Raw genomic sequence first — 14,201 nt, 5'->3', positions numbered from 1 at the left:
ATTTTTATAATAAGCTTAGGGGTTATCTTTTTAATCGGGCTAGTATTAATTTTTCTAATTATTATAAAAAGTTTCGTAATTAATATAAAGCTACCGTCCTTCTCTTATTTAAAAATAACTTATATTTTCTTAAGGACCGCAACTTCGTAATTAAGTCTTTTATTAAGAGCGTTTATTTTACTATTTTTTAAACCTTTTTAATAAATAATTCGGAAGTTATACTTAGATAGGAATTCGCTCTATTTAACTTATCGTTTATTTAAGTTCTTATTTATTATAAAGTTTACGAAGTTTTTATAATTTATATAAACTATAACTTTATACTTAGTTCTAAATAACTATTTATTTTTATATTCTGCTTTTACTAGCTACTCGGGCGATTCTTAATGTTATTTATATAGTATTAATATACGGTATTAGTAAATACTTATACTATCTCGCTAGACTATTCTTTTTAGATTTTCCTTAACTTTCCCTCCTATAAAGTTTATAACTACGGATTTTAAATAACTATAATCTCTATTTTTAAAATATTTTAATAATTACTATTAGTTCCTTATTATAGATTTACTAATTTAATTCTATTCTATAAAATACTTTAGAGTAGAAGTAATATAAATAAAGCTTTTTTTATTTATCTTATTATCCTAAGACCGCTCTTATAATAAAATCTAAGGCGTTAGTCTCGATTTTAAAAGGTTTTTAGGGGTCTAAGATCGTAATAATTAGTTTAAAAACGACTATATTTTCAATTTCAATGAATACTTCTTTATACTTAGGATCTTGAATAAATAGGGTATTTTTTTATATTAGGTTATTAAAAAGCCTAATTATATTAATATAGTCCTTAAAGAATTATTAATAAAAGTTACGGAATTTTAAAAGTCCTTATACGTCTTTAACGTTTTATAACATAGGCTAGTCCCTAACTACTTTTATTTTCGATACTTATATATAGATTTATTTAAATATAATAATATATTTAAAGAAATCTATTTTTTATATATAAAATTCGTATTTAGAAAGTTCGGTATATAGCTTAGCGTTTTAGAACTTCTAAGATACTATATAAATATATTTTTTATATATTTTAAAGTCGGGGGAGAAAATAAGAATATTATTAATATAAATAATAATAAAAATATCGACGTACTCCTAGAATACGTAGTTAATTATTATTTAAAAAGTTATTAGAGTATTAGTAAGTCCGAAGGGTATAATAAGATATTTAAAGAGTCCTTTATAAGTTTAAAATGCCGTCTTTTATTCGTTTCCTTTTTTAATTTAAATTTAATTAAATACTTTTTTGAAATTTATAATAATAAACTAGTTAGCTCCGTAAAATAGATCTCTAAGCTTAATAATAAGTAATAAGGGGTAGTAATTCTTTTTTATAATTTCGTTAAGTCTTTTATAATCAATAATAGGTCTTAATTCTTTACCCTTTTTTAATATAAAAAATAAAGGGAATCTAGTAAGAGAATTCGACGGTTAAATATATCCCTTCTTAAGTTTTTTATTAATATATTCGTTAAAATACTCTTATTCTTTTTAATTTATTAAGTATATTAAATAAAACCTAGGTTATATCCTTTTTTTAAGTTCGATTTCTATATTTTAGTTATTATATCTTAGTAATCCTATTTCTTTAGGTTTTATAAATAGTTTTATATATATCTAGTACTCCTCGGGTATTATAACTAGCTAGTTATAATAAGTATATTAATAAAAGTTGAGGCTACGAGTACTAAGTAAATAGTATTATAATTATAAATAGCTTCCCTAAAGCTATGTTTATAAGTCGTAAGGTAAGTAAAGTTTTAATAATTAATTATAGTCTTATTAAAAGGGGTTTTTAGTAAAAATAGCTAAAAGCGATCGTAAGATTTAATACTAAGTTAATTACTAAAAAGTTATAAAAAGTCTATCCTTAAGCCCGTTTTAAGTTTATACTATATATAAGTCTACTTATTTTTTCTTTTTTATATTCTACTTTTACTAGCTACTCGGGTAGTTCTTAATATTAACTATACGGTATTAATATACGGTATTAGTAGATACTTATACTATCTCGGTAGACTATTTTTTTAGATTTTCTTCAATTTTCCCTCCTATAAAGTTCATAACTACGGATTATTAACGGCAATATAAGTCTACTTATAAATATATTTTTTATTAATAATTACTCTTATTCGTTAGGTAATCGCTAAGTAAATATTAGTAAGCGATTATTTAGAGTAATTATAGTAATTACCTTATTACGTAATTACTATTTCTTATTTATACGTAACTTATTTATAGTTCTTCCGTTTTATAATAGTTATTTTATATTCTTATACTTTTATATATATAATATATTATAACTATTATAAGCCTACGGGGCGGGCCCTAGTTTTAGTTATATATATTAAGTCGTAATATTAGGTATAATTTAGAATTATTACGATCCCCGATTATTAATACTAATTATAAACTTCTTAGAGCCTTTTACTATTTTAATAAAAGCTATATATCGTATTTATTCTCGTTTTTTAAGAGTTTTTAAACATCCGTTTAAACCCTTTTTGTTTTAAGTTATTTAGTAATTAAATTTTCCTAGACGATCTAGTTAATAATCTCATCTCTCTATAAGTTATACTTTTATAATTACGAGAGTCCTAGGATAATATCGATATTTCTGATTTTTATAATATTATATTATAGTTATTCTTATTAATTATTAATTTATATTAAGAAGTATACGGTCTCTTAATTAATATATTTATAGTTATAATTAACTCGTTCTCCTTTTATTATTTATAATTAGTATAGTTTATTTTTATATACTTATAATAAGTTAAGTTTATTTATTATTTTTAATAACATATAAGTTTTTTATGCGCTATTATTAATAATAATATCTAATTTATATTCGTAAATATTAAGGTTAACTCGTAAGTATACGTCGTTATATTATATAGGTATATATAAGAACTTCTTTTCTATTTTTACTTCTTATTATTCTTTTATAATTAGCTTTTTTAGTTTTTTATTATTTATTTTTTTAGACGGGTTTTTTATCTATATTTTTCTTAATACTCTCTCTAAGCCTTAGCTTTTTTAATATAATAAATTTAGTATTAGTTATATTTATAGTCTTTTTATTTTATATATTTATTATTAAGATACTTTATAAAAAGGTTAGGGTCTAGACCGAATATAGCTCTATTACTATTATTAAAACTTAGTAACGTTTAGCTAAGTAGTTAATCTTCTATATAAATATCCTTAATAATTTTATTATTATATTTTCGTAAATAAAAACGACTATTTTACTTAGATATAAAATACTAAAAGCATTTATTATCTACGCATTCTATTTAAAATAATTCCTAATAAAAAGGGTCTTCGGGGTTAAATAAAGAGTAGTTTCTATTTATATAGGAGGTTATTATAACCTTTTTACGTTTTTTAGTTCTATAAAACTAAATAACTTAGTTATCTTTAAATAAATAAATATATTTATATTATAATTTATCGTTGTCCTTTTTAAAACTAATATCATTAATACTAAGTAGTACTTTATAATTAATCTCTATCTAAGTATATTATTAAGTAACGTTGCGAGGTTTATCTAAATTATAAAGTAGTTCTATTTTATTAAAATAAAAAGAACTAGTTCTTATTTCGATATTTTCTTTTTTAATTTTAAAATCGATTCTTCTTTTATTAATAATTCCGAAATTAAGAGTCGGTTTTTTAAATACTTCGATTTTATTTTCGTATACGAGGTCCTTAAGCTATTCCTTAACTTTATAAATAAATTTCTTATTAATATTTACTTATTATATTATATAAATAGACTTAGTTAGTATTTTATTTAAATCGAGTTCTTCTTAGAACTTAATAAGTTATTTCTAATTTATATTATTTTATCGTATTATATATACGAAGCTACTTACAATTCTTTTTATATCGGATCCTCTTTTTTTAAGCTTAAGGAGCTACTTTTTTATATTAACTAAGAGTTTTAATTTAATTCGTTTTTTAAAAAAGTTAAGTATATTTTTTATAATAAGGTCCGTTTTGCCCTTTTTTTCTATATTTTTATAAACTTAAAAGAGTATAATAAGGTATTCGATATTATTCTTTTTAAAAATATAGGGTTAATAAGTAAGTATTTCTTTTTTTTTAGTTATTATTACTAGGGTTTTAATAAATAGTAAGGTAGATCGTTTATTACTCTTAAGTTATTTAGGGTACTATTTTATTTATTGTTTACTATTTTAATAAGTAAAATAGCTATTATTATAATAAGCTATTTATAAGAGTTATTCGTAAAGAAGTTTCTTATTTATAATATTAGCTTGCTTTTCTAAAATAGGTTAATATTAAATATACTTAAGTGATTAATAGTTTTTAGCTATATATCCTAGCTTATCGTAATTATAATATCTAAGGTCCTTTTTTTATCGAGGTTATTCTTTTTTAGTAATACTAAGGTCTATTAGTCCGCTATAATACCTAATCGTAGTAGTTATTAATTTATATTTATATTTATTATTAAGCTTAGATTAATTATTCTAAGCGTTTTATTTTTTATATTCGAGGTATCGTTTATAAAATCGATTATTAATTTCAATTATTATATTAATATAATTATAAAGTTTATTAGGTCGGTTTTAATAAAAGAGGTTATTTTTAACTTCTTTTTTTAGGCCGTAATAAAAAGCTATTATAAGTATTTTATTACCCTAATTAAACTTAAAAATAATTTATTTAAATTTAAATACGTATTTATTAATTAATCCTTTTTATATAAGGGTTATAAGCTTTTATTTAGTAATTCGTTTTTTATTAAAGTTATTAAAGGTCTTTTTAAGTCTTTTTTTAAACTCGTTATAATTATTAAAAATCTTTTTAATATTTTTATCTTAGATATTACGTTCGTTTTTAAAATAGTTTTTTATAAAGGGTTCGAACTGAGTAAGAGTATTTTTTTTAGAAAACAAAATTATATAATAAACTTTATTTATTTTAATAATAAAAGAGGTCTTATAATAATATAAATAGGCCTTAGTTTAAATAAAAATCTTTAAAAAATATTTAGGGACTTATTATAAAGTTTTAACTTTAAAGTACTTAGCTCTAAGTATTAAAAATAATCGGGGCGCTATAAGCTAAGTATAAAGTTACTTATTCTTATTTTTAAGTTTAAGTATTATATTATATAACTATTAAATAGTAAGTATAGTTACTTTAATAAGCTACGCCGTATTATTATTATTAATAGTTAATATATTTATACTATTTAGTTAGTTTTTTAAAAAATAAACTTACTAAATAGGAGTAATTAAAGTATTATAATTAGCTAGTTATAATAAGTATATTAGTAAAAATTAAGGCTACGAGTACTAAGTAAATAATATTATAATTATAAATAGCTTCCCTAAAGCTATATTTATAACTTATAAAATAAATAAGGCTTCGGTAATTAATTATAGTTTTATTAAAAGGGGTTTTTAATAAAAATAGCTAAAAGTAATCGTAAGATTTAATATTAAATTAATTATTAAAAAAGCTATAAAAAGTCTATTTTTAAACCTAGCTTAAGTTTATATTATATATAAGTCCGCTTATAAATATATCCTTTATTAATAATTACTCTTATTCGTTAAGTAATTACTTAGTAAATATTAATAAGCGATTACTTAGAGTAATTATAATAATTACCTTATTACGTAATTACTATTTCTTATTTATATATAACTTATTTATAGTTCTTCCGTTCTATAGGAGTTACCTTATATTCTCGTATTTTTATATATATAGTATATTATAATTATTATAAGCCTGCGGGGCGGGCCCTAGTCTTAGTTATGTATATTAGGTCGTAATAGTAAGGGATCTAATAGCTTAGTCTTAAGTATAATAAAAACTAGAGTAATATAAAAAAAAGAGCTTAGATTATATACTTAGGTCTTTATTATTAAGTATATCTTAGTTAATAGCAAAGCTATTAAACTACTAGTTATATATAAAAAGAAAATAATATAGTAATAGTAGTTCCCCCTTAAGCTTTGCTTATATTATAATTAAGAGTTTATAATAATAAATAATAGCTAAACTATTAATAAAACTACCCTTAACTAGTTAAGGAAGGTTTTCTTACCCTAGACTAATACTTCTATAATAAAGGGGGTTAACCCGTAAAAAGAACCTCGACTATTAGTTCTAGATAAATATAGGAGTTATATAATAACTAAATTTATATAGGAGTGCTATATTAATAATATTTACTTATTATTTTTATTACTATATACCTCTTATGTCCTCTAGTTACTAAATATAGTAGTATTTAGTCTTATTAAGTTTACTTATAAAAAAGAGCTTAGTAAATATAAAATAATAAATAATTCTATTATTATTAAAAAGCGCTTTTTTTTTTAATTTATTATAATATTATTTATTTAGTTAGTTTAATAAAGGATAATATATAGAGTAATTAAAAAGTAACTAGGCTATAGCTAACTAATATAAGTAAATTACTAACTAAGTTAATAATAATACCTAGCCTAGTTACGCTATTAAACTAGGCTATAAATCCTAACTAATTAATTACTAATACCAAGAAAGACGTTAATTAGGCCTCTATAATATTAGTTATTAACTAGTTAACTCGTAAAAAGGCTAGAGAGCTCTATAAGTACTTAAAGCTATTTATAGAGCTTAGTTTAAATAAAAATACTTAATAACTACTATTTAAAAAAGTAAAAAAAGCTTTTAATAAGTAAGCTTATTAATTAGCTATAACCTAGTACTAAGTTTAAATTTTAAAAATAAAAGTTTAGCGCATAATACTTAGGAAAAAAAAGAGTATTTTAATAAACTTAAATATTAAGTTTATTAATATTTAAAATATTTAGAGAGCTTAAAAAGACGTTAGTAACCGTCTCGTTAGTTTTAATCAACTTATAAAGGTCGAATTACCTAGGGATAATTTTAATTATATTATTATAATAGTAGAAGATAGTTAAATAATTAAGTATAGTTAGTAGCGATGTTTTGAGACTATGATGTTAAGGGGGGGCTAAATGTAGGGGGGGGGCTAAAAGGGGGTGGGGCGACTTACTTGATACTTACTTGCAAGTTTGACGACATAATATAGCGTTGATTCGGAACGCGCAAATGTTTCTGTGCTGTTCGCATCAGGAGTACCAAGAACTGGGGTTAATCACTGATCTTCTCTTGTACTAAAACAGGTAGACTAGTGTCACGTAGACCTCTCTATGCATTAGAGTCACTGATTCTAGTCTGGATGACATCCGCAAACTATGAGTACAGGAACGCCTTCCTGTACTCATTCAACATTTCTCATCACGCCTGCATTGACAAGATGCATGGGTGGCCAAGCTGGGTGACTTTTGCGACTAGCCGCGTGAGCACCTGCCATACCAAATGGGAGGTTGGTACCAGAGCCGTCGGTCTAGAACATCGGTCGATGCATGTCAGAAGTGGCTAAAACAACGGCTCTACCTTGTTGGCCTTCCCTTGGCAGGTCTGCCTAGAGAGTTTTGAGCCATCAAACTATGCGAAAATCTTGGAAGATGATTTGCGTGCCGACCAGTCAACTTTGGTCTCGCAGCCTAAATCATTCACATGAAAGCCTATTCGAGGTTGCAGACCACCGAATGAGCGACTATCTCTAGGTCGTTTGAAAAGCTCCCAGCCATGATGATTATTAGTGACGATGACCTTTTCAGCAAGGGCGGCCTTTCGTTGTACAGCATTTCTGTGGCGAAATTGAAAAGGTAAATGATCTACATTGACGACAGGTGAACATCGGTGACACCTTAATGCATATCGCTCTCTCAGCTCGATCTTTTTGTACCGAATAGCATTTTTAAACATTGTTCAACGAAGCACGATTGATATGTCTCTGCCTCAAGAACGATCAGTGACATCGCAGGTGTTATTGGAGCTCCGGTTAGTTACTCCAAAGTTTCAGCTGCGGCTGTATGTAATGAGACAGCCACCAACTCACACTAAGGTAAGACCCGATATGAAGGCCAAGCTGAACCCCCTTGCATGCCACCTTGAGGTTGGGAGCCGTGCACAAACCCCGCGCTATTTGAACGCTTTGGATCTCCATTTATCTCGAAAAGACAACTAACGCTCATCTTCGGAAATCAATGCCCACCTGTACCTAGAAACATGGCTTCTCCTCCTCGTGGCGCTCACAAGCGCTTGATTGTGTGTTGCGATGGGACATGGATGGACTCGTTAGGCAGCAAGGGGTAAACTGACCTTTGTCTCCCGCGACAGCTTCATCGTCAGCTAACCGGCACGCAAAGCGCTGAGCCGCAATCTAACGTGACAAGAATATCTCGGATCCTTCGGCGAACCTGTCAAGATGGCACCCACCAAATTATCATGTATCATCCTGGCGTTGGCAGCTCAGACAGCGTAGTCGACAAGTTCACAGGTGGACTATTTGGGGTTGGACTTGACCAGGTAAAGCCCATTGCGACTTGTCATTCTCCTTTGATAAGGAGCTAATGCTTTCCGTAGGCCATTCGCGAGGTCTACAATTTTATATGTACCAATTACGTCGATGGAGACGACATCATCCTTATAGGCTTCTCCCGCGGCGCCTTCACGGCGCGCTCTGTCGCCGATATGATTGCGACGGTCGGCTTGCTAACTCCTTCGGGCTTGGATCATTTCTACGCCATCTTTGAAGATTATGAGAACATGGGCGAATCTGATCGTGATCCGAGTTTATTCTTGGACCCAAAAGTACCTCCCTATAACGGTGAGAAAGGAGCAGCCCGGGCTAACTGGGAGATGGATCGGAAATCACAGTATGAGAGATGGCTTTCCAAGGTATGTCCTGCTGCTGAAGTGCCTCTCCTCAAGATGTGATACTGATAGGATTCAGAATGGCCTCACAAGGCGCACGTACGAAGATGCAAATGGCGTGCACGAGATCAACATCAAGGCGGTTGGCGTATGGGATACCGTCGGCGCCTTGGGCATTCCCCCGGCCCCGGTCGTTGGCCTCCAGGGGACATCAAATCAATAAGTTTTTCTCTACTATGAGCATTCCGAAATTGAATACCGCTAACATAGAAGTTCTACATGGAAGTTCAGCAACACTCAGGTATCCGACCGCGTAGAAAACGCCTTCCATGCTCTGTCTCTAGACGAACCCCGGTTTGCATTCCGCCCTGCACTCTGGGAAAAGCTTGAGGGCAATAAGACCAATCTCCGACAGGTTTGTTTTCCTGGTAACCATGCCGGTGTAGGCGGGGGATGGCATGAGCAACGAATTGCCAGCATCACTCTAGCTTGTATGTAGCCCATGCCATGGTGTGTGCTTTTCGATAGAGACTGGAAAAAACAAGGGATGTGTGATCAACTATCAAGCGTTGGTGTGGAGTTTAACCCTGGTCGTATGTCAGACATTTTCACTGAGGGACTTCGGTTCTCAGCTGGACACCCATTCTCGTATGTGCCCAGCTCCTGGTCATCATGGCTCCGGCCGAGGCAACAACTGCCGTGGGCGAATCCCAAGATATGTCCGGTAAAGGCATCAAGCATCCATCGGGATGAGGCTGAATGTGATGGAAAAGATCGCCATCCCGCCGGTGGTGCAGAAGAGCTCTGGAAAACCGCTCGTCCGTGGGGACTAGGCCAAATCCGATATCCGACGAGCCGCCTCCAGACCTGGTCAGGAACCACAATCCGTCACCCTGGGACCTTTATGCGTACGGACCCGGAAACGAACCAAGACACGGACCAGCCTTTGCTCAACACCAACGAGAGAATCCACAGTAGCGTGCGGGTCAGACTGGCTTGCCAAGGCCTTGCTATGGACGATGATGGGGTCTGGGACTGCAAAGCTCTGGCCACAGCTGATGACGGGAGTGGACTGTGGAAGCTGGAACGCGGCTCCGGGCTTAACGCCTCTGAAGCAGATAGCGTCAAAGACGGCAAGACCAGGAAGTTGGATCTTGACGCAGAGGGAGATGTCTTGAAGCCTTATCCGGTCCAGAAGGAAGACAGCCAATGGAAATGGGTATTGGCTAGCAAACATCCCAACGCCTTCCCGCTGGCTGGTGTGCTTCCCGAGGAGCCTTTGACGGGGTACTGGGAACGGAAGTTGCTTGCTTTGACTGCGGGAAATCCCGACGTGTGGAGATGGGCGGAGGAGAACCCCCCCTTTGGCTTGATCTAGGTCCTCTCTGTCTCAGTCAGTGGTATTTGAAGGGTGAGGGGGCGGACAGCCTCGAGATCACGGCGAATGTGACGAATACAGTTGAATGTCTTACACTTGATTCTACCGCTGGAAAGTCCAGCAAATCAGATAACCTCCCCTTGCAAGTGATCGCCATGGGAGCACGAGTGATCGCCATACCGGCATTGTGTAACCTGCGTGCCTGCGTGCCTCCCACCTGCTTGGCTCTTGGGTCCTCCACCATGTCGATCCCATCCTAGTATGTAGGAGTTTCCAAAACGAATACCTATCTGTGCTGCTCATTCTTTGCTCGAAACTCGCTCATCGTACACATAGACTTTGCCCAGCGGTATTGTTACCGCCACCATCGCGATATACCGACAGTTGTACGATCCCCGATCAGATTTGCCGCATTCTTGAGCAAGGCTGCATGCGATCAAAACTGCGCGATTCCGTCATTTCTTGTGCCTTTGAGGCAGGCTATTGCGGCTAGCTAACGGGAACTACCGATGGGCTGGCAAAAGGGAGCTTACGCCGTGTCTCTGATCGGGCTGAGACATCGGCGGACTTAGGCTTGTCCTACTTGACCAGTAACGGCCTTGTACAACCTGGCGAGACCTTCTCCCGTCTCAAGCCATTCCTCCGGATGTTCTGTGATCCATCCAGCTGGGAAGATGTCTCTCTGATGGCTCAAAGGTGCGTTGTGTCTCGGCTCGAGTCTGGCAACAGAGGAGACGATTCTTCAGTCTTTGGGGATGTTGACAACGGCAAAATTGATTCCAGCTATGATTGCATTCGTCAATCAATCACTAGAATGTTGTCTGAATTGGGAATATCGTGGGATTCAGCAGGACTGAGAAGCCTGAGATATCGAGTATAAAATAACTCAAGATTTCCATCATGGGCCCTTCTTTTCTTCTTCACTCGCCACAGCAACTCCGACATCTTCACATCTTCAGCAAAGGTTCCTTGAATCAACAGTTCAAACATCTCAAGATGGCTTCCATTCGCACTCTTACCACCTTTGCCCTGGCTTTTGGTGTCGCCGCCAATCCTGCGCCTGCTCCTCAGCCCGAAGCTGTAGCCGGCATCGCTGACTCCATTGGCCCTGCCGCGGTCAAGCTCGAACCAGTCTCTCTCTCCTTAACTCTTCCCAATGTCGAGCTCCCGACCCCGCCTACTGTCAACGCTCCCCGCGGCGTTCCCGACATTGATCTTCCGGCTCTTCCCACCGCTCTCCTCTCTCTTCCGAGTCTCAATCTCCCCCGCGGCTTCGCGGCTCCGACTCTCGCACCTCCTGCGCTACCAGCCCTACCGACATTGTCTGTCGATGTTGACATTCCAGCTTCAACCATCTCGTTGGCCATCGAAGTTCCGGACTTGAACATCCCCCGCGGCCCTACGGCTCCGACTCTTGCACCCCCGGTACTCCCAGTTTTGCCGACTCTTTCCGTTGACGTGGCTGTCCCGGCTTCTACTGTCTCAGTGACCGTTGAGGTCCCGGATCTGAATATCCCTCGGGACCTCCCAATCCTGTCTTCTCTTCTCTCGCTATCGGTCAACGTTGAGGCCACTGGCTTCCCTGTTCTCCCCGCCGTCAATGTTCCCCGAGAGATCCCGGCGATTCCTTCCATCAGCATTGAGCTTCCTGTTCTGCCCTCAACTTCCATCGCACTCCCAATCCGCAGGCACGCTCGGGATATCTCAATCGCTAACCCTCCCCTTCCTACCCTGCCAGCTGTTAAAGTCGCTCCTTACACGGTTGCTCTTCCCGGTATCGCTGTCCCCAATGCCCCCGGCGTTGTCGTTGAGCGGGACATTCCCGCCATCACCAGTCTCCCGGTCGAGGTTACACTGCCCCCCCTTGCGCTCCCCAGTCTCCCCAAGCTCAACCTCGAGCGCGACCTTTCGACCACCATCGATCTCTCGGTCCTCAGCACTCTGCTTGCTGTTCTGCCCACCGCCGTCCCAAAGCTGAACCTCGAGCGAGACCTGCCTGCCGTTGATGCCTCGATCCTCAGCTCGCTGGTCGCCGCTCTGCCCACCCCGAAGTTGAACTTGGAGCGCGACCTGCCTACCGTTGACGCCACCATCCTGAGCAGCATTCTTGCCACTCTCCCCACCGCCATCCCAAAGTCGAACCTCGAGCGCGACTTGCATGCTATCGACGCCTCAATCATCAGCTCTTTGGTCGCTGCTCTGCCCACCCCTTCCGTGAAGCTGAACCTCGAGCGCAGCTTGCCCACCATTGACCTCTCGGTTCTCAGCTCTCTGGTCGCCATTCTGCCTACCGCCATTCCCAAGCTTCCGGAGCGCGACTTGCCCATTGATGCTTCCGCGGTTATCAGCAGCATCCTCGCTACCCTGCCTAGCCCTCTCGCCAAGCTCAACTTAAAGCGCGATTTGCCTGTCGATGCTTCCGCGGTCATCGGCTCCTTGTTTGCTGCTCTGACGACTCCTCCCGCGAAGTTGGCCGAACGCGAAATCGCAGTCCCGCTTCCCACTGTCGCACCTGTCACCTTCTCCCTCACTGCCCCCGTCGTTCTGCCTGCTCCTGTTATTCCTGCAATTCCCCGCGACATCGTCCCGAGCTCCGTCGACCTGCCCGCCGCCCCTACTCTGCCCGCCATTCCTCCCGTCAACGTCAAGGGCGAGCCCATCAACGCCAAGGTTCTGCCTCTTCGCGCCCTCCCGATCCTTCCTATCAACCCCACCACCTTGATCTCATTGATCCCTGCCCCGACCGGAATTCTCAGCTGCTCTACCGTCCAATGCATTCCCAACTACGTCTGCAAGGAGAAGAATGGCGCACCCATCTGCGTGCCTGTCTCTCCTCCTACAGTCCCTGCTGTCTAAATTCCCTGCTGTCGATCCCGTCCCTTTAGAGACGGGGCGCCCGATCTAGCAAGCCGGCACTCGCAAAAACACTAGCTCTCGGTGACGAACTAGTAATATCTTAATAACATGGGGATAAAAGGAGGCTTGGATAGCTCCCCCCCACAGATTGGAAAATGGAGGATCGTAGTAATGAAGGACGTATAATGGGGAGGGGGGAAACGTCAAACTTAGCTGCCCCTGAGGCATGAATCTATTAATTACTCAATAGCTAATCTAATCCATCTCTTTTCTCAACTGCCAAGACGCGATCATCATCCTCGTCCGAACATGCCGGGTGCTGCTTACTCCTATCCCTTTAGCCTATAGGGTCTGTTCTCGGACCTTATACACTAGCTAGCACGCTTTGTCCGTGAGTTGGTCAACGCCCGTGCCGTTGTTTAAAGTTAGCCCATTCCTTTCATATAACTGGAGACAACCAGTTGTCGCCGGCATTTAATCACTCTCAAACAATGAACTATATTTGTTCCCTGAATCGCGCCAAACTTACTGCTCGCCGACAATGAGGGTTGAATCCTTCACTTTTGGACCATAAAGGTTGACGTTGCCGCCTGATCTTGAACAGGTTCAGGTGTTCCTCAAAGCCATTCACTCATTTATCTTCAGCACAAGAACGCTCGATTCCAACTCGGCCAGTCATTCTTTTACCAACAAACCCAAATCATCAACATGATGTTCCTTCACTCGCTTATCGTCGGCGTCTTCGCCATTGCCGCCTCCGCCGCCCCGGCCCCGACCCCGCAAGGAGAACCCGCGCAAGATCGCTGCGCCGGCGTCGCTTGCCCCGAAAACTCCTACTGCAAAGTTTTCGATTTCAAGTTGGAGCACCCCGTCGGTTGCCAATCTAACGGTACCGTACCAGCCGATGCAGAGACGTGCGGCTCAGTCATTTGCCCGACAGGAACAACATGCTGCAACTCTCCGTGTGGCGTGTGCGCGAAGCCCGGGGAAACATGCTTGCAATGGGTCTGCTAAGTGGTGGAAATCTCGGATGGGATGGGGAAATTCGGGAAGCAATACCAGGTCATTGTCAGGAGTTCAGGCGTCCCTTCGATCATCTTCAAACCTCAACCACAGAACAATTGAA

General features: G+C 37.1%; 3 protein-coding genes across 3 annotated transcripts; all 3 read left to right on the top strand.

The window, feature by feature from the left end:
* Positions 1-8,412: 8,412 nt before the first annotated feature.
* On the top strand, positions 8,413-10,219 carry CLUP02_02295 (peptidoglycan binding domain-containing protein; the record flags this gene model as incomplete). The annotated part of the gene is made up of 6 exons (XM_049281327.1): positions 8,413-8,493; positions 8,551-8,865; positions 8,921-8,989; positions 9,128-9,256; positions 9,502-9,565; positions 9,675-10,219. 6 exons carry the CDS (start codon positions 8,413-8,415, stop codon positions 10,217-10,219), a joined length of 1,203 nt encoding a protein of 400 aa, XP_049137284.1.
* A 996-nt stretch (positions 10,220-11,215) lies between these two features.
* CLUP02_02294 (uncharacterized protein) lies at positions 11,216-13,075 on the top strand (the record flags this gene model as incomplete). Its single annotated transcript, XM_049281326.1, has 1 exon — positions 11,216-13,075. One exon carries the CDS (start codon positions 11,216-11,218, stop codon positions 13,073-13,075), a length of 1,860 nt encoding a protein of 619 aa, XP_049137283.1.
* A 708-nt stretch (positions 13,076-13,783) lies between these two features.
* CLUP02_02293 (uncharacterized protein) lies at positions 13,784-14,089 on the top strand (the record flags this gene model as incomplete). The annotated part of the gene is made up of 1 exon (XM_049281325.1): positions 13,784-14,089. The coding sequence occupies one exon, from the start codon at positions 13,784-13,786 to the stop codon at positions 14,087-14,089; it is 306 nt and encodes a 101-aa protein (XP_049137282.1).
* Between the last annotated feature and the right edge of the window lie 112 nt (positions 14,090-14,201).

The sequence above is a fragment of the Colletotrichum lupini genome, chromosome 1, assembly GCF_023278565.1.
Source record: "Colletotrichum lupini chromosome 1, complete sequence".
NCBI classification, from domain to species: Eukaryota; Fungi; Ascomycota; class Sordariomycetes; order Glomerellales; family Glomerellaceae; genus Colletotrichum; species Colletotrichum lupini.
The sequence above is the reverse complement of the archived record's forward strand: the minus strand, read 5'-3'. Positions and strand labels throughout refer to the sequence as shown.